General features: G+C 44.0%; 3 protein-coding genes across 5 annotated transcripts; 2 read left to right on the forward strand and 1 right to left on the reverse strand.

Annotated features, from left to right (window-relative positions):
* Window positions 1–21: 21 nt before the first annotated feature.
* LOC100829901 (preprotein translocase subunit SCY2, chloroplastic) lies at window positions 22–25,851 on the reverse strand. 3 transcript variants are annotated; one of them, XM_003568471.4, is made up of 15 exons: window positions 25,690–25,851; window positions 25,461–25,593; window positions 11,635–12,308; window positions 11,440–11,528; window positions 10,941–11,020; window positions 10,743–10,832; window positions 9,989–10,080; window positions 8,178–8,261; window positions 7,306–7,447; window positions 6,331–6,450; window positions 6,135–6,264; window positions 1,906–2,029; window positions 1,547–1,653; window positions 596–730; window positions 22–439 (listed from the first exon to the last, which is right to left on the reverse strand). In XM_003568471.4, exons 2-14 carry the CDS (start codon window positions 25,589–25,591, stop codon window positions 641–643), a joined length of 1,953 nt encoding a protein of 650 aa, XP_003568519.2. In that variant the 5' UTR covers window positions 25,592–25,593; window positions 25,690–25,851; the 3' UTR covers window positions 22–439; window positions 596–640. The 3 variants fall into 3 exon arrangements, with proteins under 3 accessions (XP_003568519.2, XP_014755286.1, XP_014755285.1); XM_014899800.2 differs by lacking the exons at window positions 25,461–25,593; window positions 25,690–25,851 and having other exon boundaries at window positions 22–468; window positions 7,306–7,450; window positions 11,635–12,200; XM_014899799.2 differs by lacking the exons at window positions 25,461–25,593; window positions 25,690–25,851 and having other exon boundaries at window positions 7,306–7,450; window positions 11,635–12,199.
* LOC104582672 lies at window positions 21,021–22,323 on the forward strand. The gene is made up of 4 exons (XM_010233122.2): window positions 21,021–21,110; window positions 21,214–21,443; window positions 21,554–21,626; window positions 21,781–22,323. The coding sequence occupies exons 1-4, from the start codon at window positions 21,078–21,080 to the stop codon at window positions 21,922–21,924; spliced, it is 480 nt and encodes a 159-aa protein (XP_010231424.1). The 5' UTR covers window positions 21,021–21,077; the 3' UTR covers window positions 21,925–22,323.
* On the forward strand, window positions 23,499–24,562 carry LOC100827263 (MADS-box protein JOINTLESS-like). Its single transcript, NM_001317867.1, has 2 exons — window positions 23,499–23,989; window positions 24,109–24,562. Exons 1-2 carry the CDS (start codon window positions 23,499–23,501, stop codon window positions 24,560–24,562), a joined length of 945 nt encoding a protein of 314 aa, NP_001304796.1.
* Window positions 25,852–25,949: the final 98 nt, after the last annotated feature.

Here is a 25,949-nt window from a genome sequence, read left to right on the forward strand (position 1 = left end):
CTCTTCGTCAGCTTCGTATGATTGAATAATGAACTGCAAATTTAACTAATTTGTCCTCATACAAAAATATACTCTGTAATACAAATCTATCCGATCTTTGTCGGGCTTTCAGAGATCGTCCAATGCGCCTCCGCATCTAGGCATCTAGCCTTCAAAAAACCAGTCAGTATAAATCTAACTTCCAGTTAGCAGTCTATCAATTTGATTATCGCCAACCTATACAACAGGATAAACCTTGCATCCAATTATTTTTGTCCCCGGTATGTCAAGCTATCAACCAAAAGCACAACGGCTCAGCTCCTTCATCCTCGCTGTACTAAGAATAGTTGGATACCTTCATTGACCCTTCGTCTTAAGTTATGTCCTTGAAAGACCGATCCATAACCAATTCCCAGTCATTCCAATCCAAGCCCCACAGCAGCTTGTGAGGTACTACGAGCTGTTGAGAACAATATTCACTCAAAAGGTCTGCAACACAGAGACGGGTTTACAGCGGCAAGCCTGTAACCCCTGATTTTTTTTCCAAAGAATGCTCCTTGTCTAGAAACTAGGATTAACTTGGAATACGGTAAAGTAAAGCAACAAAAAAAAGTACCTCCTGGATCGCACCATGATGACCACCATATGTGCTTACATAACCTTAAGCACCATATCTCTTCAAAACTTTGCTTAGTGCTGGCATCACATTATATGCTTGATAGGACCTTCTCAGTTCAATAATTGAGCCCACCTGAATGATCATTATGTTATAATTTCATCATCCTAAATATATGTAGTGATGTAGATCTCACATTAAGTCAACACCAAAATTAGTATGTAACGCCCAATAGTAAGTCGAAGTAGCGCAATTGCTTATATATCACTCAAGGGCCATCCATGTCGACCCATGGCATACTAGGGAGTAGGTTTAAAAATAAGACACATTTACACTTCAACAAAGGATGCTAACAGTAACAACCATTAATGATGGTGCCAAACACTGACGAAGTTTAGAAAGTGAGTGGTATCGATGAAGTGGGAATCTTCCAGTGACATCTGATGAAACTGGCAGTTATTCAGTAGTCAAGCAATTTGCTGTTTCCCGAAAATTAGCTCTAGGATACTGCAAAAGTTTTCCAATTTCTAGAAGATGAAACATCAATAAATTATTGATGGACTCAACGGAATTAAGCCCATTCTCCAAAAAGCAGCACGTCCATTTAAGTATTTTATTTCGAACTTAATGAGAGAGGAGCATGAAAAATAGAACACACAGCATGCCATCACTAGAATTGTAAAACTATAACTGAAATCCGTATAAGCACTTGGGCAAGTTTAATCCACTTGTAATTGGAAGTCCTTTAGAATTTAGATCCAGGCTTCTCGCAAAAAAGGAAAGAAAGAAGAATTTAGATCCAGGCATCTAGATCTGATTTGGCATCACTACATCTAGAAGGTCAATGTTAGCCAAAATAGCGGATGAAGTCAGCATAAAGTTGCAATTAGACAACCAATTTTTTGTTGTGATGTCAAATTATGGTGAAGAATATGCTTGAGATGTACTCACAATAATCAAGACCGATGTGAAACCTATAGAAAACCCCTCATTTACTTGTCTGAGATATCTGTCAAGTAACAACGAGGAAGTTGCCAGCAAGCTCAGCAGTAGACCTCCTGAACACAAGAGGTAGATAATAAACAAAATGACAAATGTGCAGGAGGTAAAATCAAACAAAATTTTCACCATGTGAACCTAGACCTGCAAAATTGTGACCCTCAGGGTACCCATTGACCCTCTTCAGTTCAACCAAATGAACTAAAATTCAAAATGACACATCTTTTTAGAAAACTAGTTCATTTGTTTGAACTAAGGAGGGTCAAAGGGTACCCTGAGGGTCAGCATGTTGCACCCCTATGTGAACCTACCCCAAAAACGTGTCGATGTTTGTATCTTTGTAAGATAATCTACTGTTGCTCTTCCAGGCTTTATCTTTGGTACTCTGGCACTCATCTTATTCAAGTAGTCAGATATCTCTTTTGGTAAGTTGGCCTGCAGTGAACAGTTTCTAGATTAAGGTGTGTTTTGACAGCGCATGTGCAAACATAAGTGTGCATCACAATCATAAATGAAAAAGGATGTCATGTTCCAAAATCCGAATGAATGATAAATTGGTAAGGACACACTCCCACTATCAAATTATAAGAGTGAAGATCATAAGTTGCTGTCATGTTTGACATCATACTCATTTTCACATGTGGTATTTGGTTTCATAATCAGAGTATAAATACAACAATCAAATAACAGTAATAAAACATCAGGGCACAAGTTTGTCCTGAGAAACAAAATGCACTAATACTCAATCTTTGCATGCACTAAGCATTTGCTTCAAGATATTGATCTCCTATGAGAAATGAGGCACACAACAACTAAAAGTATGTGGTCCTCAGGTAAATCATAGAAAGAATAGCATCATTGGAATCAAAGGTAAATTTTAAAATTCAAATGGACTAGGAATAATACAATAAGATGAATGATTTTCTTTTGATGCAATGTTAGGTTACATATAAAAAAGATATGTATAATATAGGTAGATGAAAGAATTGACAAGCAAAACTTGCAGTGTAGAACAGTTCAGAAGAACAAGCAATATTTCAAAACAAAATGACATATAGTGGTAAAAGTAAGCGACACTTCATGATTAAACTCTAGACAGAAAGCACAGAAGTACCGTCTTATGATTAAAGTCAATGCTCTAAATAGTAGCCTTCCTGACCTTGATAGCGAACGCTATTAAGGTATAGGGTAGGTCTACTTCAGGGTGTGCGTTTGGTTTCTCGGTTCGGTTTATATGGTTTGTATACTTCGCTAAATACGGTTTTGTATAAAAATACAGTTGTTATAACTTAATAGCCATTTGATTTCCGTTTGTCTCGGTAATAACCAAATCAGCCAAAGTTGACACGAATTTTTTAGCGGCACGCAAATTTTTCGGTGCACATGCTTCCATTTTCAGTTTAGTCTAATTGAACTACTGAAAGATAATCAAATATTAGTGTGTATTATACTTGTATCATGCAAAATAAACGATGCATCTTATTTCAAGACCAGCCAAAATAAAAAATATATTTTGTTCCTTCTCCATGCTCCGGCCACTACACGTACAGAGTCAGAAACTGATTATAAGTATTAGGCATACTGCTACTCTACTGAAAGCACGATGCACCGACTCCAGACTCTGTGTAGCAGTCACGTCCCGCATCCGGTACAAAATGCACAATTAATTGATCCATGGTACTCCATTGAAGCAATTTTGGTTTGGTTGTTTCCATGAGGTGCCACGTTTCCTCTCACCTCTCTGCTCTGATCTAGTCCTGTTGTGTCGGTGTTCGATCCACGACACCGGCTGCCTACCCGCGACTGAACTGTACGTAGAAAACTGTTATGGGCCACCTTAAGTCCATATGGCCTGAATGTTTGTGCCAGGTTCCGAATAGCTAGGCCCGCGCGCTCGGCGCCCGTGGTAGCGCGGAGTCACGGTACACTATACACAGGCAAGCAAACATTAAAGTCCCACATCGATCAGAGGTAACAAGCAGCACGGAACAGATGTCTTCAAAAGGAGCCGTGGTGCGGAGGCCTGGGCATTCGGTTCAACCGAACTATTCGGTTCCTCAGGTATTTAGGAAATTCGGTTATTCAAAAATACTAATCGACCGGTTCTTGAGGAAAGGAGGAACCGAATTTTTTAAGAACCGAAACTTTCGGTTCGGTTCGGTTTTTTGACCGAAATAACCGTCACCCCGTCGTACAAGCCGGCGCCGGCCGTGATGGAAGCGCTGCTGCCCCCTACGAACAAAGGCCGCCGCCGGAGTATGGAATCCAGCCACCAGACTGAAAGGCTACAGCCCTGCAGCATCGCTGCCACCGCACGGCCGGAGTGGGAGTGGAGGGCCAGAGAGGAGAGAAAAGGGAGGTGAGGTCTGTCGGCCGCGGTTGTTGGAGTCAGGATTGGATCGAATCAGAGACGTCGCAGCGCACATGAGCTTGGCGGGTAGGTCTCAGGAGACTCAGGAGATCGATCAAATAGACAGTCGATTTGGTTCCCACCTGGGCTATTGGGCTACAAGAGAGAGATAGGAGAACGGGACGGCACGGGACGGGAGGACACGAGGAGATCGACCTCCCCAGTCACGGGGCTGGATTGGAATTGCCTTTTCTTCTTCTTTCTATTTCCATGTATATAGTTCGGTTCCTTCGGTTAATTCGGGTAACCAAGGGTCAGACCCGAATAGACCGAATAAAGTTCGGTTTTCTAAGAATGGTAACCGAATTATGTACCGAAATTCTCGGTTTCGGTTTAAACAGTTTCGGTTCCGGTTTATTCGGTTCAGTATTTTGGTTCTCGGCTAATATGCCCACCCCTAGTGGTGCGTTTGTGAATGCTACAGGCTCGCGTTTTTAATGAGACAGGTGCGTGCCCAAACCAAGCCTGTTATGACACTAGGCCATATGATTTTTCGGTTTTGTTTGGTTTAACTGAACTATGGTTAGTTGTTTTGTGAACTGTAACCGAAACCGAAAACCGGAAACACCCAAATTTTGGTTTAGGTTCCGGTTTGTTTATGCGCAACCTGAGGTCTACTACCTTCATGGTGCATGCACAGTGAGAAAATTTAAGGTACCAAACCCTCAAGTGTTATCTAGGTCTTTATGGGGGACAAAAGGAAAGGAACACTTTTGCAGTCTTGTATTTTATGGAAGTGGAATTGGACAAAGAAATAAGTCCAAAATACACCCTGAACTCTAAAACCGGGCATTTTAGCCCCCTGAACTTTCAAAACCAGGCACCCGAGCCCCCTCTGCCTTGTATTTGGCTGTTTTGCTGTGTTGAAGGTGGGTTTGACCCGTTGACTGCCACGCTGGCACAAGTCGTCCATGTATCCCCCTCCCCGAGCCTGACTCCTCTCTTATTCTCAGCACGTGGGCGGCGCCGGTACCGGTGGCGACTGGAGATGCCATCGTCCAAGCCGACCTCGCGCTCCCTTCCTCCGGCGGCTGCTCCCAGGACTTCCCCTCCCTTTCCGTCGACCTGACCTCGCTCCTCGACCACACGCCTGCCTCTTCCTCCCAAGCCACCGTCTCCTTCTCCTCACTCTCCATCCCTGCAACTCCGCGCAGGCGGAGGCACAGGTGCCAAACCCACTCGCGTGCGCGGCCATCAGGGCCTGCGTGGGCGCCACAGCGAGGGCCTTGACCTACATGGCGCTGCTCCCGATCGACGCCGTCAAGACCCGCCTCCAGGCCGGCGCCGCCTCCAGCAGCTCGTGGCAGATCTTCCTTGAGAGGGGGAGCAGAGGGGGTGAGCGAGAGGGAGGAGCAGAGGGGGCTGCGTGAAAGGCAATAGCAGAGGCGGCGCCAGAGGAGGAGCAGAGCGGTGCGCGAGAGGGTGGCTCAAGAGAGAGAAGAGGAAGGAGAGGAGGAAGATGCTGGGTCGAAACCACCCTTCAACATAGCAAAACAGCTTCAAACAGGCAGAGGGGGGTCGGGTGCACGGTTTTGAAAGTTTAGGGGGGGTTAAATACCCGGTTTCAGAGTTCAGGGTGTTTTTTGGACTTTGCGATATTTTCAGGGGGGTAAAATGGACTTATTTCTTGGATAAAATAAGTACAGACACTGTTTTACGCACTTACATGTCATTGCTCATTTCTGTGTGGTGCATTGTAGGTTACAGTGTTAGCAGGTTCTTTTTTAATGTTAGTACTTAGTCCCTTCCATCATTTCAAAGTTCAAGCCAGTTAATGAAACCCTTCCTATACGAAAAATATACTCCCTCCGTCCCATATTAAGTGATTTTCTATTGCATGTATCTAGACACTTTTTAGGCATAGATACATCTATATTTGGACAAATTTGAGTCACTTAATATGGGACGGAATAGTATGATAAATTTAGAACTCACTTTTTATTTGTGTGCATTCTCTATAATTCAACGTCACATAAATTTTTCTATTGTTTTTAATGGTTAGGCCACTTTCAAGGCTACTTTCCACAATTGCAGTTCAAGGCAGGGTGGTTGGGGCTGGCTGCTCACTAATTGTGTACGCTATTTAAAAATTAAAATTGATTAAAACAGAGGTCTGAAGAATAAACTTACAATGTCAAAAATGTTGAAGACGAATACCAAAAATGCATAGGTCAAATAATAAACCCAAGGACTACCTCCAACTGAAGTCCTTGGATTCAAAATTTCCTTCAAGTTTCCCCAAAATGGCGAACCAAAAATGCTGCAGGAAAATTCCAAATCATCATATGAAAAGTGAACACAAACACACCCGCACACGATGGATTACCTGGCCATAATGCTTGGAAAAGCAAGTAGGTACGAGGTTGTAAGCAAAGGCTGCATCCCTGTTGGGTTTATATTGAAGGGGATGTATGGCTCAACCTCTGTAGCAGGAGAATTTTCATTCCTACAAAAGAAGAATGAAATGGAAGAGAAATAGAAGGCTTTTAGAAAATGCAAACTAATATTTGCAAATTTTGCATTGGATGAAAATATGATCGTAACTACCAAGTAATTTCTGTTGGGTCAAAATGCATTCAACCATCTCATCATGACATACCATGGTGGAGTTAAAACAGTTATTACTGTTCATCCAGGGAGCCAAAACACTGCACTCACGATTAAGGCAAAAAAAATGTACCATATACTTTAAAGTTCATTGTCTGGCTCTAGCACAACCTTTCTTTCTACAAATTAAGTGTTGCCTAGCCAAATACATGATGAAAGATGGCAGTATAAAAAGGTACTACCTCCGTTCCATAATTCTTGTCTCAAATTTGCTTAAAAATGGATGTATCTATTCCTAAAAAGCGTCTAGATACTTGTAATATTTCGACAAGAATTATGGAACGGAGGGAGTATTCATGAGCTAAATGCATAGTATCCTACACAACATAAGAAACAGCAGCATATGATGCAAGTAATGCAACACTTTTCTATAAATAGTTAAATACAATGTTTAGGCAAAGCATAAGAAAGCACTAACAGTTAACCACTCCATCTTGTGCAGATAATGTTCTAGTGTGACCTGATAATTTTTGCAAAGATGAAACAAGAGTACTAGTGCATTTCTTCAGAGAAATACAATGTTAAGCGAAGCATAAGAAAGAACTAACAGGTAAGCACTTCTAGCTTGTGTGTAACATGTTTTGCAGTTATTTTTATATGTCATTTTTTTGTGAAGTTGAAGGAACAAAATATTCATGTAAATAAAAGTTATGTTGCAACAAACAATGAATGCAGAATCAAACTAGATTATTACCTTGCCCCAGAAGCCAATTTAAATCCATAGTACTGAAGCTTTATCTTCCTACATCCTTCAGTCACCAGCACCGCCCCCATGGTAACCATCATAAAAATTCCAGCTACTCCCAAGATGTAGGGCCAACACTTGTACATGTTTCCTGCTTCGAAAGGTAAGTTCACATAAGAGAAACAATATGAAGCAGAACCGTAAGCGTGTCACTTGCCTGCATATATACAGCACAACACAGAGAAAATTTAGATACACCTTTGGTCCCTTTTCTCTCTCAAAGACTATTCGATCCATCTAATAAAACTAGTTGACAGTTATTTTACTACATAAATTAACGCAGGCAATAGACAAGCACCATGCATGATAAAACAGGTCAAGATTAAATGGGCGCTAACTGATCACAGCCCAGTCGCGCACATGATGCTGGGTGGAACTATGATGCATGGAATTATCTTTATGTTCAGCTCGAGAGACAGAGCTCCAGTAGATCTGATGGCGTAGTTAGTAAAGATACTGACACTTTCCTAGAATTTAATTGCAAGTTTCAATGCAAGATTTACCCAGTCTTAATTAACTAAAAGACGCCAAAGATAACTTCAAGGATATTATTTTTTGCTTATTCCAGTAAAATTGACAGAACGTAATGATAAACTGATCTTCCAAGGAAGGTTAAGATTTAAGAATCCAGCATTTCAACCATGACTTTTCATTGCAAGCATGAAGGGCGGTCCCCAAATAAGCAGGTAAGGAAGGACGCGATAACAAATAAGCAACCTTATGCAAATCACTATTGACAAATTTACCAACCGCAGAATTGCCAATTCTAAAATATATAAAAGAAACTAATGACTTGACAAACTAAAGTTAAGATACATTACCTGAAAATTGAGTTAGCATCTTGTGCAGTGTATCTGTGTAACCAGTCAATATTCCCACACAGATAATCAAAGATGAGCCATGCCCTGGACGGCGAAACACACAAGCAGCAGTAAGCATGCAAGTGCTAGCCAAGAACAATACACGTGCCAATAAACATGGTAAAGTTTTACCTCACCAGGTCATTCGACACAAACAATTGCAGAAATGATTTTTTCATATACACCAAAATCCTACTCATCACACAGTTTGTAATTAGCAGATGAAAGGTGAAGTAGAACCCGACAGAAGCCACAGTTTTAAATTCCTATCTTATTGTTCTCAAGAGCCACAGAACCAGAAGTCACATTAGTTCGGACCCAAACCAGTTGCTCTCTCAGTTCCATATTGCTCGTCATCCTAGATTTTCCTGCTTCCACCAAACCCAATGAAAAGAGTATAATAGTCCCATCTCAATTATTAATAACTAGGCTAATTGCTGTTCCATGTTGCTCGTCAACCTAGCATCCCCAACAATACATTACAAAGCTTGTTGCTAAGAGGAGAGAGAATAGACAAAGTAACGACCTCTCCAACAAATAGTTTCTTCACCTTGTTACTAAGGGTGTGTTTGGTTGGGAGCCAACACTAGCCATGCCAAATAATTGGCAACCAATGATTTTTTGGCTCTTGTTTGGTTTGTTGCCAAAAATTTGGTTGCCAATGTGAAGTACTACTTCTCACTCATATTCTTGCCAAATAGTTGGCAAAGTGAGAGTTGTCAAATTGTTGGCCAAAAAATTGGCAAGCCAATTCTTGCCCACATTTGGTAGGGCTAGATTTGGCACCAACCAAACACACCCTAAGACTAGTATTCCTATTTTATTATGGTTGGTCCCAAAAAAACATGATGGAAGTAACAACCCATTCTCCAACAACGGTGTTAGTTGTTTATTGGTCTTTGGTATGCATGTAGTACCAGTTTCTCTAGGGAGAAATTGTTTCTTCTCTTTCCTCTTCTTGTCACATCCACATCATTGATAGGATCAGGCGGATTGTTGGAGATGCCCTTAGGGCACCAAATACCACATCTAGACATTCTACAAAGGAAACCAACTGTGACGGTTCGAATAACGACAACTAATGGAGAAGGCTCCTGCTAGGGCCTAGGGCAGAGAGGGACTAGATTAGGGAGAGCGATTTGAGGACTGAGACTAATTCATTATTATTATACATCCAACTTGCAGGTCTTCTCACCCCTAAATAGGGGTTTGGGTGGGGGTGGGGGTGGGGGGGGGGGGCTACCTAGCAAGCAAATCTAATTACAGATGGAATGACAACACAACTATTGTTGTCCACCTAGAACATGTTTATCTCAAGGATAACAGCCTAAGATAACCACTAGGTTTTGCCACTATTCCGCTGGACGCTTGGTACCATGAATGGCCGCAGGGCCTCCTTACGTGCTGACTGTAGCTGCCAGCTTGCCACACTTAACCTGTTACTGCTGTTGCGCGTGAAACATAAAGACTTGCCCTTACAAGGTCAGTTTATTTGGTGCCAAAAGTCCAAAATCATGCAGAAGAAAAATATATCATTCATACAAAAACAACAATCAAGCAATTACAACTTACAGATATGATGCATAAGCATATACTACACTAGTCCTATGAAAAAAGTGACTCAAAAGAGACTCTTCTGAGCAACCATTCAAGTTTCAGTACAGCATATATAAGACAGAATATTTCTTAGTACAACAAATTTTAACACAAAATAGTCAATGCATGCAACAGATGATGCTAAAAACAAAAATTAGATGGGATAAGAGTACTACCAAATCCAGATTCAGATATGGTGTCACAGATCCATGTTGTTGACATTGCACCCAGTACCAGTAGAAAGCTTGTTAATACGACATGCTTAACCCTGAGACAGATGAAAGTAAAATAAATAGAGCAACTCAAATTAAAAGATGATCCGACCATTTCAAGCAAATTAGGACTACGAACAATGTTGGCCCCTCTATAAATGGGTCATGACATGGCATTCTAAATGATAAATCTTCTATATCTAAGTAGGAGAAACCCACTACTTGATTTCTCTCAACATGCAAGCATGCCACATCATCAGACCATTAATTTGTTCACACCTATTTAGTGGAAAACTCATATTTTTTGTACATGCATGCATGCTACTTTTCATCAAGCTATTTCCACTAAGTGAAGAATCTATAATCTATCACACAATTCCATTATACATTTTCACTGGATACTCTTTGGTTGCTACTTTGATTCTATCATACAATTCCATTATACATTTTCATTGGATACTCTTTGGTTGCTACTTTTCACTCATGTATGTTCTCAACGATGTGGGCTCACGTATGTTAATTAAAAATTTCCGCAACAACGTGCGGGGCATCATCTAGTTCGATGAAAACTCTGGTCACTGCGTAAATTTGTACTGGCTCTACTCTAATCTTAAAGCGAAAACCAAGGGAACGGGCGACGTGGAAAATGGTGAAGAAGTTGGTTTGAAAAATCAAAGTAAGAATATAGTATAGAATCCAAAAAAACCCGGAAATTTACCTGTAACTTGCAGCATATATCGAATACTGTAGAGAATAGCATGACACAGTACAAGCAGCCACAATTGCAAAACCCAATGACAGCCACCATCTAAACATCAAAATGAAGGGACTCAAACTAGATGAAATGGCTTGCAGAAAATGAAACAGTTACCAAAAGAATTCAATCTCACTGTTAAAAATAGACAACTAAACACACATATAGCCTTTGATCTTCTCATGCCCGTCTAATCCTTCCTTGCGGATCTTTTCAAGTGATGGAAGAACATGGCAAAGAACCTAAAACAGATATTGTAATAATAATGGGTTAGTCTAAAGACGCTCTGAAGTTATCCAGGTAGACTTTGAGTGATTTTTGTTGTTACATGGTCATACTTAAGGAGCTCCTTAGGGAAATCGATAGAATCTAAAAATGGATCATGTATAAAGAATAAAATGAATAAATGATTAATTGAAAAACATTTCATTTCTAGTGATCCTCGACAGCACAGGGGGGGAGGGGGGGGGGAATATATGTGTATGTCCCCTCAGTTGTGGATATTTTTTATCATTGGATGCTTGCTAGAATTCTGGTTTTCTGTAAGTGGAGGAATATGGGCTAGGAGGTGTTCTGGTCTCCTTCATTCCCAAAAAAGCATCCAAGTTTTGCCAACGGAAAATAGAAGCACGTGACAGGACAAAGGATAAGAATATCAAACCTGCATTACAATAGACGCTGATATCTGGTGACTGATTCCCAACTGGAAAAATGACAGCTTCAGTTCAGATGAAAAATCAACGAGGTCATCTGCACAGAGGAAAGCGCATTCCAAATTACAATCTTGAAGTACGGAGTAGTTTGCTAAAACTCCAAATCACGACATGTAGCGAACGGATATTTAGGGGGACGAGACCTGCAGGGAGCGGGGCGAAGCTGAGATAAGAGTCGGGGATGAGGCGGCGGTCGAACCCGGGGAGCGGGACGAAGTAGCCAACGCGGCTGAGCACGATGAGCACGGCCGTCACGGCCAGCCGCCGCCGGATCTCGCTGCGGAAGAACGTCTCCGCCACGCCCTCTGCCACCGCCCCGAGTCGCGCCAGGTCCAGGAACCTGTTCCGGTACCCGCCCGCCTTCCGTGCCACCGCGCTACCCTCACGCGCCGGCTCGCCGGGGGATGTGGCTGACAGGGAAGCCCTAGGGGCGAGGAGGAGGCGGCGAGTCGCGGGGAGCGCACGCTTGGGCGTGCGGACGAGGAGGCGGCACTGGTGGGCGCGAAGAGACGGGTGCTTGGGGGCGAGGCGAAGGGACGGGGTGGGGAGTGCGCGCCGGGGTCGGAGCGGGAGCGCGAGAGAGGAGGACATGGTGGCCGGCAGCCGCGTGCCGCCTCCGTGCCGTCGCGCGGCGGCAGTTCGCAATGACGGGATTGGTTTCGGAAATTCCGACGGGCAAGCTCGCAGGCTCTCGTTTGGGTTGAGGGGAAATTTGCCCGAGTACACCTTTATTTTCATTTTGTGCCTTTTGCCAAAACACACCGCCGGAATGTACGACTTCATATTGTGTTTGCTTAATCTTGCTCGTGAAGTTGAGCTGAAATTACAACGAAGGTCCACTACAAATGAGTCGAGCCCACAAGGTAACGATACAAAAGATTTTGTTGATGAACTAAATATAACGAGTGTTGGAATAAATGAGATATCTGATGAACATGCCGACCCTTGTAAAATTGTTGATTTACTTGCTGATTTGAGCACACACATTGATTCAAATGATAATGATTTATGTGAGGATTTACCTACTGATTATGAAGAGACTTGTGATGCGATGATTAAATTTGATTTATGTTGCGTTGAATTAATTAAACATGAAGAAGTGTTTGCTATGGTTCTGCCTATTAATTCTTTGTGTTCTATTAAACTTGATGCACTTATATATTTGTCACATACAATGGACAAAGTTTTCGAGTTAACAATTTCAAAATCTTCTGCTAGTGCTTATGGATAGACTATTCAATTAATTAGAGAGCATGATGTGAACAATAAATTTTTGGTGCATCAGATTTGCAGTGCTTCTGATAACTTTCTTGATTTGAGAGACAACAATATTTTGCGTATGCTTAATCATTTTGATATGACCTCTAATATTGGTGATAGTTGTATGACAAATAACTTGTGGCATGATTGCACATTGACGCATATTGTAGCTCGCCATTTGGGAATTTTGAATTATTGTTCACCTACATTAGGATGGTTTACTGATGAGAATTACAAATTAAAATGTGATGCTTGCCGTTGGAATATGACTATTAATCTTTTGCACTATTATGAGTTTTATTTATGTGAAACATCGAATGTGCAGCATGGGAGTGGAGTTAAAATTGATGACATATACATATACCATGCACACACTTTGTCTATTTTGTTAGCATATTTTCAGCATAAACGACGCCGAGGACGGCTTTCCTTTCAAGAAAGGGAGGATGATATGCATGGATACGATCATTAGAACCCTAATTGTTGGTGTATCTAATAATTATAATCAGGTGAATTCAATTACAAAATGTTTTCAATATGTTACTTGCAAAGAGGCGGAGCTACTATCTTGTGTAATGTTATTATGTAGGCATCTTATTGAACTTTACAAGTCCAAAGTGAAGATGAAGTGTGATAGCCTGCAAAGGGAGATTCAAAGTGAAGCCTATCAAGTCTACTTTCCAACAAATCAAACGGCACATGATTCGGAGCTTGTTAGAGAAAGATATCACGAATTAAAGTTGAATCCGATTCGGGTCCGAGCTGTCAGGAGATCCGAATTTGTTTTAATCACTCAGGCCGCATACGGAGTCCAAATCAAGCAAACAAGTACTTGTTGGAAAGGTAATTACAAGACCTTTCGAACGGATCTGGCCCCATCAAGAGATTCGACTCGTGCTGACCGTGGCGGACAAAACAAGCGAACGGATCTGTTTTTCTGTTTCCTAAAGAGTTGTAGTTTGTTAGGAAAGTTAGAGATAGAGTTGGATTTCGGCCTCCTTACTCAAGGTGGACGAAAATATCTCTTCCTCCTCCTTTATATACCCCATGAGCCCCCCTAAGGAGCCTTGGGTTTTGTTTAGTTAAAAGTTAGCCATCGCTACTACTTCGTGTAATCGCGTGTGTCGGTTAGACCACCTATTTTACCGCTTTCGGAACCCCAACTTATCGTCTCGTTGAGACATTGGTTTGATATAGTATACTCACAATTTTAGATTGCATCCGCTATTTATCTTGTTCTTGCTTGTTCTTCGATTGCTTGCAGGAATAAAGACCTTCGTGGTCAGGTTGATCGTGCTCCCGCGTGATCAATAACCCTCTGGAGTTGGTGTATCGATAGCTAAGGCGCTGCCTCCTAGGCCGTAGTCGGATCGTTAACGTCACCTCTTACACAAATCGAGAGTTATTAATCTCATCGAAAGATCGGGCCACCCACACCCACATCATCTCTCTTCCGTGCCGTTTCCTTTTCTGTCTCGTTTCCGAAATATCTCCCTCCCCCCGGGGCGCGAGCCGTGTCTCTTCCCCCCTTCCCCTTTTTCCTTTTTTTCAAATTTTTTTGTATCGGCTTCTTTCCCCATCGACTCCGCAGCTGCCTCGTTCATCCTCGCCTCCTCAACTCCGCCGCTCTCTTCCATGGCAGATTCTTCAACTCCGTCGCTCTCTTCCATGGCAGATTCTCTCCACAGGTCGTCCAAATCCTCGACGCTGTGAAGGTAGGCTTCCCCTTTTCCCTTTTTCTCAAAAAAATTCGTATCGGCTTCATCCCCCATCGACTCCGCAGCTGCCTTGTTCCTCCTCGCCTCCTCAACTCCGCCGCTCTCTTCCATCGCAGATTCTCTCCACAGGTCTTCCAAATCCTCGGCGCTGTGGACGGAGGCTGCCTTCTTCCATCCGTGAGGTTTTATCGGTGGCACTGGTGGGAGGCGGCGTTGGGGATTTTTTCAATCGTTCAGGCGAGTCGCCGGCGTGGGTGGCTGCTGACTCCGCGATTCCAAGAGCGGACCGAGTCCTCATCATCACGTCGGGGGGGTTCTAGGTTTCTGGATTCGCGGAGCTTCTCCTCGCCGGATTTTCTCCGGCCCGGTCATTCCAAGGTCAAGTACTGGGAACCTTCCCTTTTTCAATAGCTACTGCGTCACTGGTGTTTTACATACACTCGGTTTTACACTCCTTTCACCTATGATATGACTGACATCTGAATAAATCGGGATGATACAACATGAGTGTTTTTTTGGGTAGAATGCGAAACTCCGGTAGAATGAGTGCGAAAGTTCCAACACAAATTACAATAGTTTTCAGTTACGATACATGACTCCGGATGTTTGGTGTAGAATGATACAAATTTCTTACCCTGTGTGTTTTTGTTGTGATTCTTGTGTGTGTTTTTCCTGTGGCGTCAGTGAACTCTGAATAAATTGTCTATTCTAAGTTTACTGCTGTTGCAAGTGCTTATGTTTCAGTTTAGGCTCTGTTGTTTACCTGGAATCAAACTGCAAGTGACTTCTCTGTTGGTTTCAGATAACTAATTTTTTTGCATGCTGGGACTAGCAGCATCCAGCAACAAGTTCTTTTTATCCCAGCGATAAGTGATTCTGTTGGAACTAGTAACATTAGAAATTATAGCCATAACTGTTTTGTGGTTTGGATTTTCTATTATTTTTAGATTCAATTTTTATGGTTGCAATAGAGCAAACAGTAATTTGTGAATGACTGAACAGTGAGTTAGCATTTGCTGAACCTCGGGTAGTTTCATGTTGACAAGCAAAATAAACCTGGACGAATGAATCACTAGAAATAGAAGAGATGGTGCTTTGGGAAGCGAAATAGCTAAGCTAGATAGGCGGATGATGAGAGGATGGGTAGATTTTTTTGGGTGTTTACCTGATGTCACGGGGAGGATGCGGTTGATGTCGGTAGCGGTAGCGAAGATGATGATATCCTGCGGTATGATCTGGCGAATGATTCCGAGGAAGAAACAAGGGTCGATGAGGAGACTAATGTGGAAGGTGAAGGAGCTCCACGTGGCAGGATTGCCGAAATGCTAGATGACCCGTACCTACGGGAGCAGCAGGAGGACCCCGAAGATGAGGCAGAGTCTGCTCAGTTCAAAAAGTTGCTGGAGGACGCAAACACACCCTTGTATGATGGAGCTGGCGAAGAAAACAACGTGCTAAGTGACGCTCGAACTTTTGAGGCTGAAGGCAGCATCATGCTGGTCAGAAAAGGGCTTCATGGACTTGTTGAGTTACCTTGCTTCGGTTTTTTCACAGCCAAACAAGTTACCCAAGAGCACATACGAGGCGAAGAAGATTACATGCCCGCTTGGATTAGATTGCGTGAAACATCATTCATGTCCAAACGACTGCATGGTATATACATTGGAGAGTACGAGAACCATGAGAGCTGTCACATATGCGGTGCATCGAGATACAAGAAGAAAAACGCCAGAGCTGGCGAAGACGATGGGGAAGAAGTGATGAAGGGCAGGCTGGCAAAGACTGTCTGGTATCTTACGGTAGGCGGCCGAGTTGAACGTTGGATGCAGAACGTTAAGGACGCGAGGTATCTCGTCTATCACGATCTGGCGCTGGCTGCATTCGATGCTGACGGGCACTACCATGTGGAGGAAGCCGGGGTCCTAAGACACCTTGCCGATGGGACTCAGTGGAGGAACTTCGACACGGCATTTCCTGATTTCACGGCAGAGCCTAGAAACCTGAGGCTCGGTCTCAGCACTGACGGGATAAATTCTTTCGGAAACTTGAACAACAAGCACATCACATGGCCAGTGATCTTGTTTGTCTACAACCTTCCTCCATGGTTAATCATGAAGAGAAAGTACATCCACATGTGCATGCTCATACAGGGTCCAAAGCAGCCGGGAGTTGACCTAAATGTGTATCTGCAGCTAGTGAAGGATGAGCTGAAGCAACTTTAGAACCCTGGCAGAGTGGTTTGAGACGCAGACAGGAGGGAGTACTTCACGATGAGAGCAGCGCTTCTGAGCTGCGTGCATGACTACCCCGCGAATGGAAATACTTCATGCCAGGTGACACATAGCTACAAGGCCTGTACAAAGTGCGGGGAAAACACGACATCAGAGAAGTTGCCCGTTTCATCCAAAATTGTTTACATGGGCCATGGAAAGTGGTTGGATGCTAAAGACCCTTGGAGTGATGACAAGGAAAGGTTCAATGGGAAGACGGAGCACGGGACAGGGCCGAAGGAGAAGTCTGGTACGCAAATCCTCGAAATTGTGAACGATCTTGAAGTTGTCCTCAGAAAGATTGCTGCGGAGAAATATAAGGAACCTGAAGGCGTCGTGTGGAAAAGGAGGTCCGTATTCTGGGACCTGGAGTACTGGGCACATTTAGAATGCCGCCACATCATAGATGTCATGCACGTGGAGAAAAATGTATGCGACACCGTGCTGGGGTTGCTGATGAACATTTCAGAGAAGACGAAAGATGGACCCAATGCACGGAAGGACCTGGAACTCATGTCTATCAGAAAAGAGTTGTGGGGCAAAGATCAAGTGTCGGCAGCCGACAAGAATGGTTTCATGATGGTGACCACGCGGTGTCGTCTTGCATGTTACAACCTATACAAAGATGAGTTGCATAGGATGCGCCAGTGCCTGCAGGGCATTAAAGTCCCATCAAACTACTCATCGAGCATCAAGCATCTAGTTGTCATGAAGAGTCACAAGCTATCTGGCATGAAATCTCACGACAACCATGTCATACTCACTCAGTTACTTTCAGTCGCAATCAGAGGTATCATGGAGCCGCACGTAAGGGAGACAATTATGAAGCTTTCGGACTTCTTTGACAGCATCTCGCAGAAGTCAATCACCGTTAGACGATCCCAGATACTGAAGGATAGTATGATACAGATTCTGTGCGAGCTCGAGATGTTCTTCCCTCCATCATTCTTTGATATCATGGTCCATCTAATGATCCACATATGCGATGAGATCTTGTCCCTAGGGCCCTCGTTCCTGCATAACATGTATGGTCCTGAACGATACAACGGGGTTCTAAAGCGCTATGTTCGTAACAGATCACGTCCGGAAGGTAGCATCGTGGAAGGCTTTAGGGCAGAAGAGTGCATCGAGTTCTGCACGGATTGGTTGGCCGACCAGAAATCAATAGGTGTTCCTGAATCACGGCACAAGGACAAGCTCGATGGCGAAGGTGGCCTTGGACATACATACCTTAATGTCTATGGAAGAGGAAGGGAAGCTGACTTTGAAAGAGCACATTCGGTTGTGTTGCAAACTGTCGATTGCTGCCGGCCTTATCAGGAAATGCACATGAAACAGCTGTGAAATGAAAACTTGAAAAGAGGAGAAGTCTGGATCCACTGGGAGCACAATAAAACATTCGCAACGTGGCTGGAGAATTATTGGTACGGCAGGGAGACGACCAATGTATCAGAAGAGACGGTTGCATGTTTGTCACGAAACTTGCTTACCACGTCTCTGCTTGGCAATCATATGCGATCAACGGCTGTGACCGCCAGCTTGCATAAGGTGAAGCACACGAGCCGTGTTCTAGGGGAAGGCGAAGGGGCCTGCTGGGATGATTATTTGCCGCCTGCTCCGAAGCGAAGCAGGGTCTAGAAAAAGTTCTCCGCTTCTGCTGAAATAATAGAACAAGCTAAGGCGGAGGCGCGAGAGCAGGCATCTATCGTGTCTCAAGAGGTGTCGCGGGAATATGCAGTGCAAGCCATCCATCATTTGGTGTCGGCATTGGCCAAAGACCACCCCGCCCTTGATGCCATACTCGGGGGAGGAGTGGAAGGTTTGAGGAACCTCCTTCCTCCTCTTCTCCCGCGAAAGAGCACCCCGTTGAAGAGCAGCGCCGCCTCCGACACACGTACGGACGACGAAGACACCTACACCCTAGGTTACAGCCCGGCTCCTAGCATGGACAATCCCCCCGCTAGCCAACCGGACCCAAGCGAGGGCATCCGGGATAACGATCCGGGTCCGAGCGACAACATCCTTGTAAGCATACTTGTCAAACTCTTTTTCACTCCTTACCTTCATGAATAAAGATCTTACACACATATGCCTTCTTCTTATTACGCGCAGGCACCGGTGAAGTGCTGTATCCACGTTGACAAGCCTGGGAAGCCTGTAGGCTCCATTGGCCGCCTGATGCCCAGACAATCACCGCCACTGGTGCACGGCATTCTTATGAACGACGCACAAGTGAGTGTGATGGTGGACTCCGTCGTCGAGGAGCATCGGGATTATGCTATCCCGCTACCTTTGGAGGAAGGCATGGATATCCTAGGCGGTTGTCCAAACTACCGCATTATGTGGCCTAGGAGCTTGGTATCTCTCTACAACCAGCGCCGGTCCTCTATGACTCCATCTCCCTCCGCCCACAAAGGTACTTCTCATTCGCTGCTGGGCCTTTCCCCTAGGATACTTCCTCCTGTCGATGCCGGCGGAGATGAAGAGTGGGCAATGTCGATGCCTGCACAGCTCAAAAATAGCCAGACCACAGGGTCGGCACAGGTTGGAAGCGTCCCTCCTACCTTCTCTCTCTTGGGTGCCGCTGAGTCCATGGGTGGCCGCAAGATCGATGACAAGTACAAGGCAGAGGAGCAGAAGCCATGGGACAATAAGAGGAGGCATAAAAAGAGGGGCGCGGCGGCAAGACCATCAAGGAGTTCTCCAATGTCACTCAAGATGAGATGCACTATGTGCCTGATATAACTGGAGTCTGGGAGGACAATAGGCCTGACATTCTCATGAAGAACCCCCTTCAAGGCCAGTGGTTCTTTGACCAAGAAAGACTATGGCTTCTTTGACCAAGAAACCGGGAATATTCAGGAACGTGCTATCACCTTTGGTGTGGAGTTCAACAAACTGTTCCACCTCTTCAACCGCCAAAACCTTGATATCAACCTCTTAAGGCTGTGGTCTACCTACCAAATAAGAGAACTGCGGCGAATGAAGGTAAAAAAGTAGCCATTCTAGACCCCGCGATGTTCAACTACGGTGACATCGGTCTTGAGCCAGAAAAGGATGCCTCAAGAACCTTTGCATCTAAATACTTGGTGGTATGTCTCGAGAAATACGCGGACCACGACTTTATCCTCTTCTTTCTTAATTTGGAGTAAGTTCAATTTTATATATGGAACCGTCTGTTTTTTCTAATTCAGTCTTTCTTATACACCCTTAGATACTAAAATTTGTTTCTTTTGAAAACAGAGACCATTGGGTCACACTACTCATTTGTTTGTCTTGGTCCGTGGTGTACTACTTCAATTCACTACTTCCGAGGGTGTTCGAGGTAGGTTCTGGAAAACCACCAAATCACTCATTAACACTGTTTGGAAAGTGGCGACCAGGGGAAAACTAGCTCGTAAAGGCTATAAAGACGAGCCTCACCACAACCACAGGTTCCCTTGCCAGCAACAGCCGCCAGGCAGTGTGTTCTGTGGCTACTACTGCTGTCACATCCTTATGGAGAATGCCAGCATGTTCCAGCCTGAGTGGAAGGGGTCAGTCGCGGCGATGGAAAAGTACTGGCGGCCCCGAATGACAATGAGACACCGACCTAAATGGGTCGTGTATAACATTCAAAGGGAGTTCGCCCATCTCATCAACAATGAGGTCATCAAGCCTAGTGGGGACTTCTACGAAAGCGTGGAACAAGTGGTGTCTAGGATTCACCCACAACATTAGGAACTAGCTTGAAATGAGATACATTTGTATTCTTTATATGTTTCTATGAAATTTTGACACTTTGTAATCAATATCGTGAAGTGAGATACTTTTGTATTCTTTATATGCTTTAAATGATGCGGCTTTATATACATTTGTATGGTTTAAATAATGTGCTGTGTTGTGCTGTGATGTGGCTTTATATGTATTTTTATGTGCTGTGCTTTATATACAATTCTATGTATTTCCCGTGTATTTTCTGTGGTTTTAATTATTTTTTTAAATGCCGAAAATGTATCAGTGTCGGTCGCTATCATCAGTAACGGTCGTGTCATCCCGCCCGCCACTGATGTATATATACATATATATACATCAGTAACGGTCACTGCGACCGTTACTTATGATGGCACATCAGTAACGGTCGTAGCAACCGTTACTGATGATACCCATCATCAGTAACACGAAGTTAGCAACGACAGTTCTGACCGTTACTGATGTTGTTTTTCGACCGTTACTGATAAACCTTTATAGTGTCTTAACAAATTTCTCAATTTCTTTTTCTTCAATATCAATACTCAGGCTTTGTTCCAGAAGGCTTTTGAAAATCCAGCTGCATTGTCCATACATCTGACTGAACGTATGACGGGGTATCGACTTGGCGGCATTGATATGGTACATATTATCAAAAATATACACAGCTTTGTTATAGTTTTACATTGTTGGCTGCGTCATTAAAGCATGTTTTGTTCTTTTATTATGACTTGTTCCGAAACAGATACTACTACCACTGTCTACATATGGCTTTTGGTATCTCATGGTTGCAAACTTCAGGAAAAAGGTCTTTGAGATTTTGCACCCAAATAACAAGATTGATCTCATTTGTGACGAAGCAAACACGGTTGTTAGGAACTTCAAGAACGCTTTTAGCATAGCCAACCCAAGAGCTCAAGTCAATGTTTTTGACATGGACACAAAGTTCCGCAGTGTTTCATACTCAATAAAAGAGTAATTATCCATTCGTTTGGGTGTTCAGTTTTTTTAATCCGGTCATTTCTCTGTGTATAAAAATCTTCTAACTTTTGTTATTATTTTTTATCCTTTTATTTTGTTTACAGGGCTGATAGCGGTATTTTTGTCTTGAAACTTATCCAAAGCCATGATGGAGATACTATTTTATGTTTTGAGCCAGTAAGTTCAATTTTTTCTTCTTAATTGCTTACAACATATTCAATTAAACAAAAAGTATAGGGCAGCTGGGATAGACTCGGTTTTCTTCCGCAAACTACGGTGGAACTGCAGCCAGTTCAAATACTCGTTAGAACTCTCCTTTTCCTTCTGGCAGGAAAAGGCAAAGGCATTACGGGAAATGCGAACATATTACCTGATTGTGCATCCATGTAATGAGTGTTTGATGCCAGAAACAAAGGAAATCCTGTCTAAGCATGTAAGTCTCACATGCCTCCTTTTTTTTGTGTATTCTATTTAGCAATTCATTTTCAAAGGTTTTCCTTTACAAAATTGGCTAACTCTTCGTTCTTTTTTGTTCTCTTGATTACACCCCTGCACAATGTTCCTTTTGATTACAAGGTATTTTTTTTTTGTAAATGGGAACTTCGATGTTTACATACACTTATTTCAATTCATTTTTTTCCATACTGTTTTTTATGACAATTATTTTACTGAACAATTATTTTTTATGAAGTCAAACCTTTTGAGAAACTAAAGGGTCGGAGATAGCACATTCAGTTCCTAGACATTGCAAAATTTTATTACTGATATGGGTTAACATAGCTTATGATTCATGGCAAAACACATGCGGATCCCTTTTTCATATGTCAGATTTTTATTTCTTTTCGGTAGAAACCATCAAATACTTTGCGATGTGTCTGTTTGTTTCTCTCTCAAAACAGCAGGGTTTGCCCTTATAAATCTGGAAGTTCTATGTCAGTTCTCAAAAAAGTTTGAATATCTGTCAGGGAAGACATAAAAATTTGGCATATAAACCTTTCCAATGTGATTTTGTAAATATCATTATGATTAAAAGCACCTAGTCTTTTTGATTGAAAGCGTCTATTCTTCTTGATTGAAAGCGCCCAGTCTTTTTGATTGAAAGTGCTATTTCCCACTCGTTTAATTCCCTAAAACCACTCTCCCAGAAAGGGAAAAGGTGAGAAAAAAAGCCCAGCAGCAGCACTTTTCTGAAATAGAAAAAGGAAAAACGGGAAAAGAGGAAAAGGCTGAACCTGTGGTCGTTGGGCTCTAGCAGAAGGCCCATCACGCGGCCGAGCACGAGCATGGAAGAAAGCACTGGGGAAACGACGCGGGAACGAGCGCGGGAAGCTGGTCTCAACTCGTCCGCCGGTACGGGATCTGGCGGAGCTCCGCTGATTAGCCACCCCTGTACTAGCTATTCCATGTACTTAATTTATTTTTTATTAGGCAAGATTATTCCAACATGGTATATATATCTAGGATCCAAAAAGTTACAAACAATCTACGTATGTGTCTAGAATATACGTACTCTAGATACGTATACATACGTAACTACGTATGATATATACGAGTGGTCGCTGCGAGCTGCCGATGGGCTAATGGCAGTTAATCCTCGCACGTGTGTTATTAGTCACAGGCCGGTTTGGGAATTACCTTGTTACTATAGCTAGCTAATACCGCGTGCCAGAATATATTAACCACGCATACGCAAGCATTTACGCCAGCCCAAGCGGAAGCTCATAATGACCTTACATATCATATATACGTATACGTCCATATATACAGATACGAATCTGGACACATAAATAGGCATTAATATGTTTTGCGATCTTTTGGATCCTGCGTATCTCAGATCGACCGTCGGATACACGAACGGACGGTGATCCGATAAACCAGAAGATCCTCGAAAATATCACGCAGTTAATGCGTCATTAACGCCTACCCCAATGACGCCTACCCCACTGCAGTGCCTATAACAAGGAGGCCAAAACACGCAAAGCAGCACCGAAGGAAAGGAAGTAGCTAGCCTAGCTCGAGAGGAAATCAAGTGAGAATTTTTTTTTAACAATGCCGCCGCGTCGCAGGCCGAACCTGGGCTGGCAAAAGATCGAGACGAAGCGAATCGAAAACCAGCAGGCCCGCCAGGTGACTTTCTCGAAGCGCCGTTTTGGGCTTTTTAAAAAGGCGAGCTCGCTCTCCGTCCTCTGCGGCGTGGAGCTCGCTGCCGTCATCTTCTCGCCCGGCGGCAAGGCTTTCTCCTTCGGCAGCCCTTCCGTTGATGCCGTCATCAACCGCCTCATCGCCACCTTCTTCGCCAACAACAACAATGCCAACACTGCTCCTGCTGCTGCCGGCGGCGGAGGAGCTGGTTCGTCTTCTTCGGCTCCGGCGGCCACCGGCGGTGGACGAGGTTCGTCTTCAGCTCCAGCGGCGGAGGCGCTGGTGGAGCTGAACAAGGTGTATGAAGAGCTAAGGGCGATGATGGAGGAGGAGAAGCGCCGCAAGGAGCGCGCGGAGGAGGAGATGAAGAGGGAGCGCTCCAGGTGGCAGTACTGGAGGTGAAGCACGCCGTCGACCTCCACACCACCGCCATGCTCTGGGAGACCCTTGCCGCCGCGCGCGCCATGGCCGTTGCTGCTGCTCCTGCTCCTCCGCCTCTCGCCATACCCATGCCCAGGCCACGCAGATTCGCTAACAGCGTCTATGAGGTCGGCGGTTCTTCTGGCGGCAACAACAATGGCGGATTCGCTAACAACATATATGAGGTCAGCGGTTCTTCCGGCGGCAACAACAATGGTGGATTCGCTAACAGTGTCTACGAGGTCGGCGGTTCTTCCGTCGGCAACAACAATGGCGGAGCGGCGGCGATGGAGGAGATGATGCAGCAGTTGTATCTCATGGGCCAGATTCGTCCTCTGCCGCCTCCGGGAATGGGCCAGATTCCTCCACCACCTCCGGTGGGGATGGGCCAGATTCCACCGTTCCTGGAGACCATGGACCTTCCGCCACCGCCGGGAATGGGCCAGCTTTCTCCGTTCCCGGGGACCATGTACCTTCCGCTGCCGGAATTAGGCCCGGATGGCGGCTTCTTCCTCCCTGGCGATGGCTTCTTCGGCCCACCACCCTACTGAAGAAGAAAGAAGAACTATCCATCTATCCTGAGTACTAAGTCGTGAGTCCGAGTCGGAGTCTTCGTCTCCCTGCATGCATGCATGGACAGCGAGATCGATCGTGTATCTTTAATTTCTGTTATTTCGTCAGTCGGCTTGTCCGTCGGCTTATCTATTTGTGTCTTTTTAGGCAAGTCATTATTCAGCAGGAGTACTAGCTTATGGTATGCACATCATGCAAGTTATTATCGTGTACTGCAGTCAAGGTTGTGTCTCCTTCCATTTATGGAAGACCAATATTTGTGTTAAATGGCAATGGAGATATAATTAAGACGATTTTTAATTTATAAAGACACGTGCCTCAAATTTTGAACTACTATATATGGAAGGAGTATGATGCAATGCGTGCTGTCTTATTAATTAAAATATTTCCTTCTTTTTCAAATTCGATATTATTTAGACAATTAATATGAGATTATGCAGATCAGGATAGAGAGATCCTTATACCAATTCCATATATTTGTCCAGAATTTGAGACATATATTTTTATAAATTAATTTCTTATCTACCAAAAACTAATCACCTTATCTTGAGATTATGCATGGGCGGCAAGCTAGGAAAGAAAACCAATATTGGCTAGTCCTTATACACGTTCCTGTCCCGGTGTGGCCGTGTATCCACCTTGACCACACCCCACCCAAAACTGTCTCCAGTCACGAGGACAGATTTTTTCTTGTGCACCCATGAGAAAGGTAGAACGATGGTATACTAGCAGAAGCAATTCAATAGCTCACAATCACTTTTTTTTTTACCAATGCTCACAATCACTTAACACAACTATTATCTTAAAATATTCTTGCGACTCATGGAAGGAAAACTCCTAATCACAGAAGTTCAAAATAAGGTAAACATTATTTACTGTACGATGTCGCTATATCTCCAGTCCATCTTCCTCCCGTCAGCGCAAGGTTGTGACATGATTGCCGCATGCGGCGGATTGACTCTAGTCAAAGCCCCAGCCGTCACCAGATATGCGTCTCCCTCCAACATCCCTGGTTTAAACAAAATCCATCTTCACACCATGATTTGGAGAAAACCGAGGGAATAAGAAACTTGAAATCCGTCGCCGGAGACAATGATAAGCTTACCGGGAGAAGAAGATTCGTATGGAACACGCAAGGAAGGAGGAGAGGGAAAGGAGGTGGGTGCCGCAAGAGCTTGTTATTGTGTGGCAGCGCATGGGGTGGGTGTCGGGTCGTGTTAGTGTTTGGGAGGAGGGCGCCACAAGAGGTTAGTGATGGCGGCGGCGCAGGGTGGGTGTTGGTTCGTGTTGGCAGGTTTATATATATAGGAACCACAATGCCCTCTAGATAGTTGGATCAAGATCTTGAGGCTGTGTGCGTGGAGG

Source organism: Brachypodium distachyon, chromosome 2 (genome assembly GCF_000005505.3).
Source record: "Brachypodium distachyon strain Bd21 chromosome 2, Brachypodium_distachyon_v3.0, whole genome shotgun sequence".
NCBI lineage: Eukaryota > Viridiplantae > Streptophyta > Magnoliopsida > Poales > Poaceae > Brachypodium > Brachypodium distachyon.

Coding starts and splice junctions, on each gene's coding strand:
- LOC100827263 (NM_001317867.1), top strand. CDS start 23,499: ATGCCGCCGCGTCGCAGGCCGAACCTGGGCTGGCAAAAGATCGAGACG. Junction 23,990..24,108: donor TCCAGGTGGCAGTACTGGAG/GTGAAGCACGCC, acceptor ACCCATGCCCAG/GCCACGCAGATTCGCTAACA.
- LOC100829901 (XM_003568471.4), bottom strand. CDS start 25,591: ATGTTGGAGGGAGACGCATATCTGGTGACGGCTGGGGCTTTGACTAGA. Junction 10,833..10,940: donor GAGAAGATCAAAGGCTATAT/GTGTGTTTAGTT, acceptor TTTGATGTTTAG/ATGGTGGCTGTCATTGGGTT. Junction 8,262..9,988: donor CATATCTGAATCTGGATTTG/GTAGTACTCTTA, acceptor TTCGCCGTCCAG/GGCATGGCTCATCTTTGATT.
- LOC104582672 (XM_010233122.2), top strand. CDS start 21,078: ATGACGGGGTATCGACTTGGCGGCATTGATATG. Junction 21,111..21,213: donor GACTTGGCGGCATTGATATG/GTACATATTATC, acceptor GTTCCGAAACAG/ATACTACTACCACTGTCTAC. Junction 21,627..21,780: donor CTATTTTATGTTTTGAGCCA/GTAAGTTCAATT, acceptor TCCTTCTGGCAG/GAAAAGGCAAAGGCATTACG.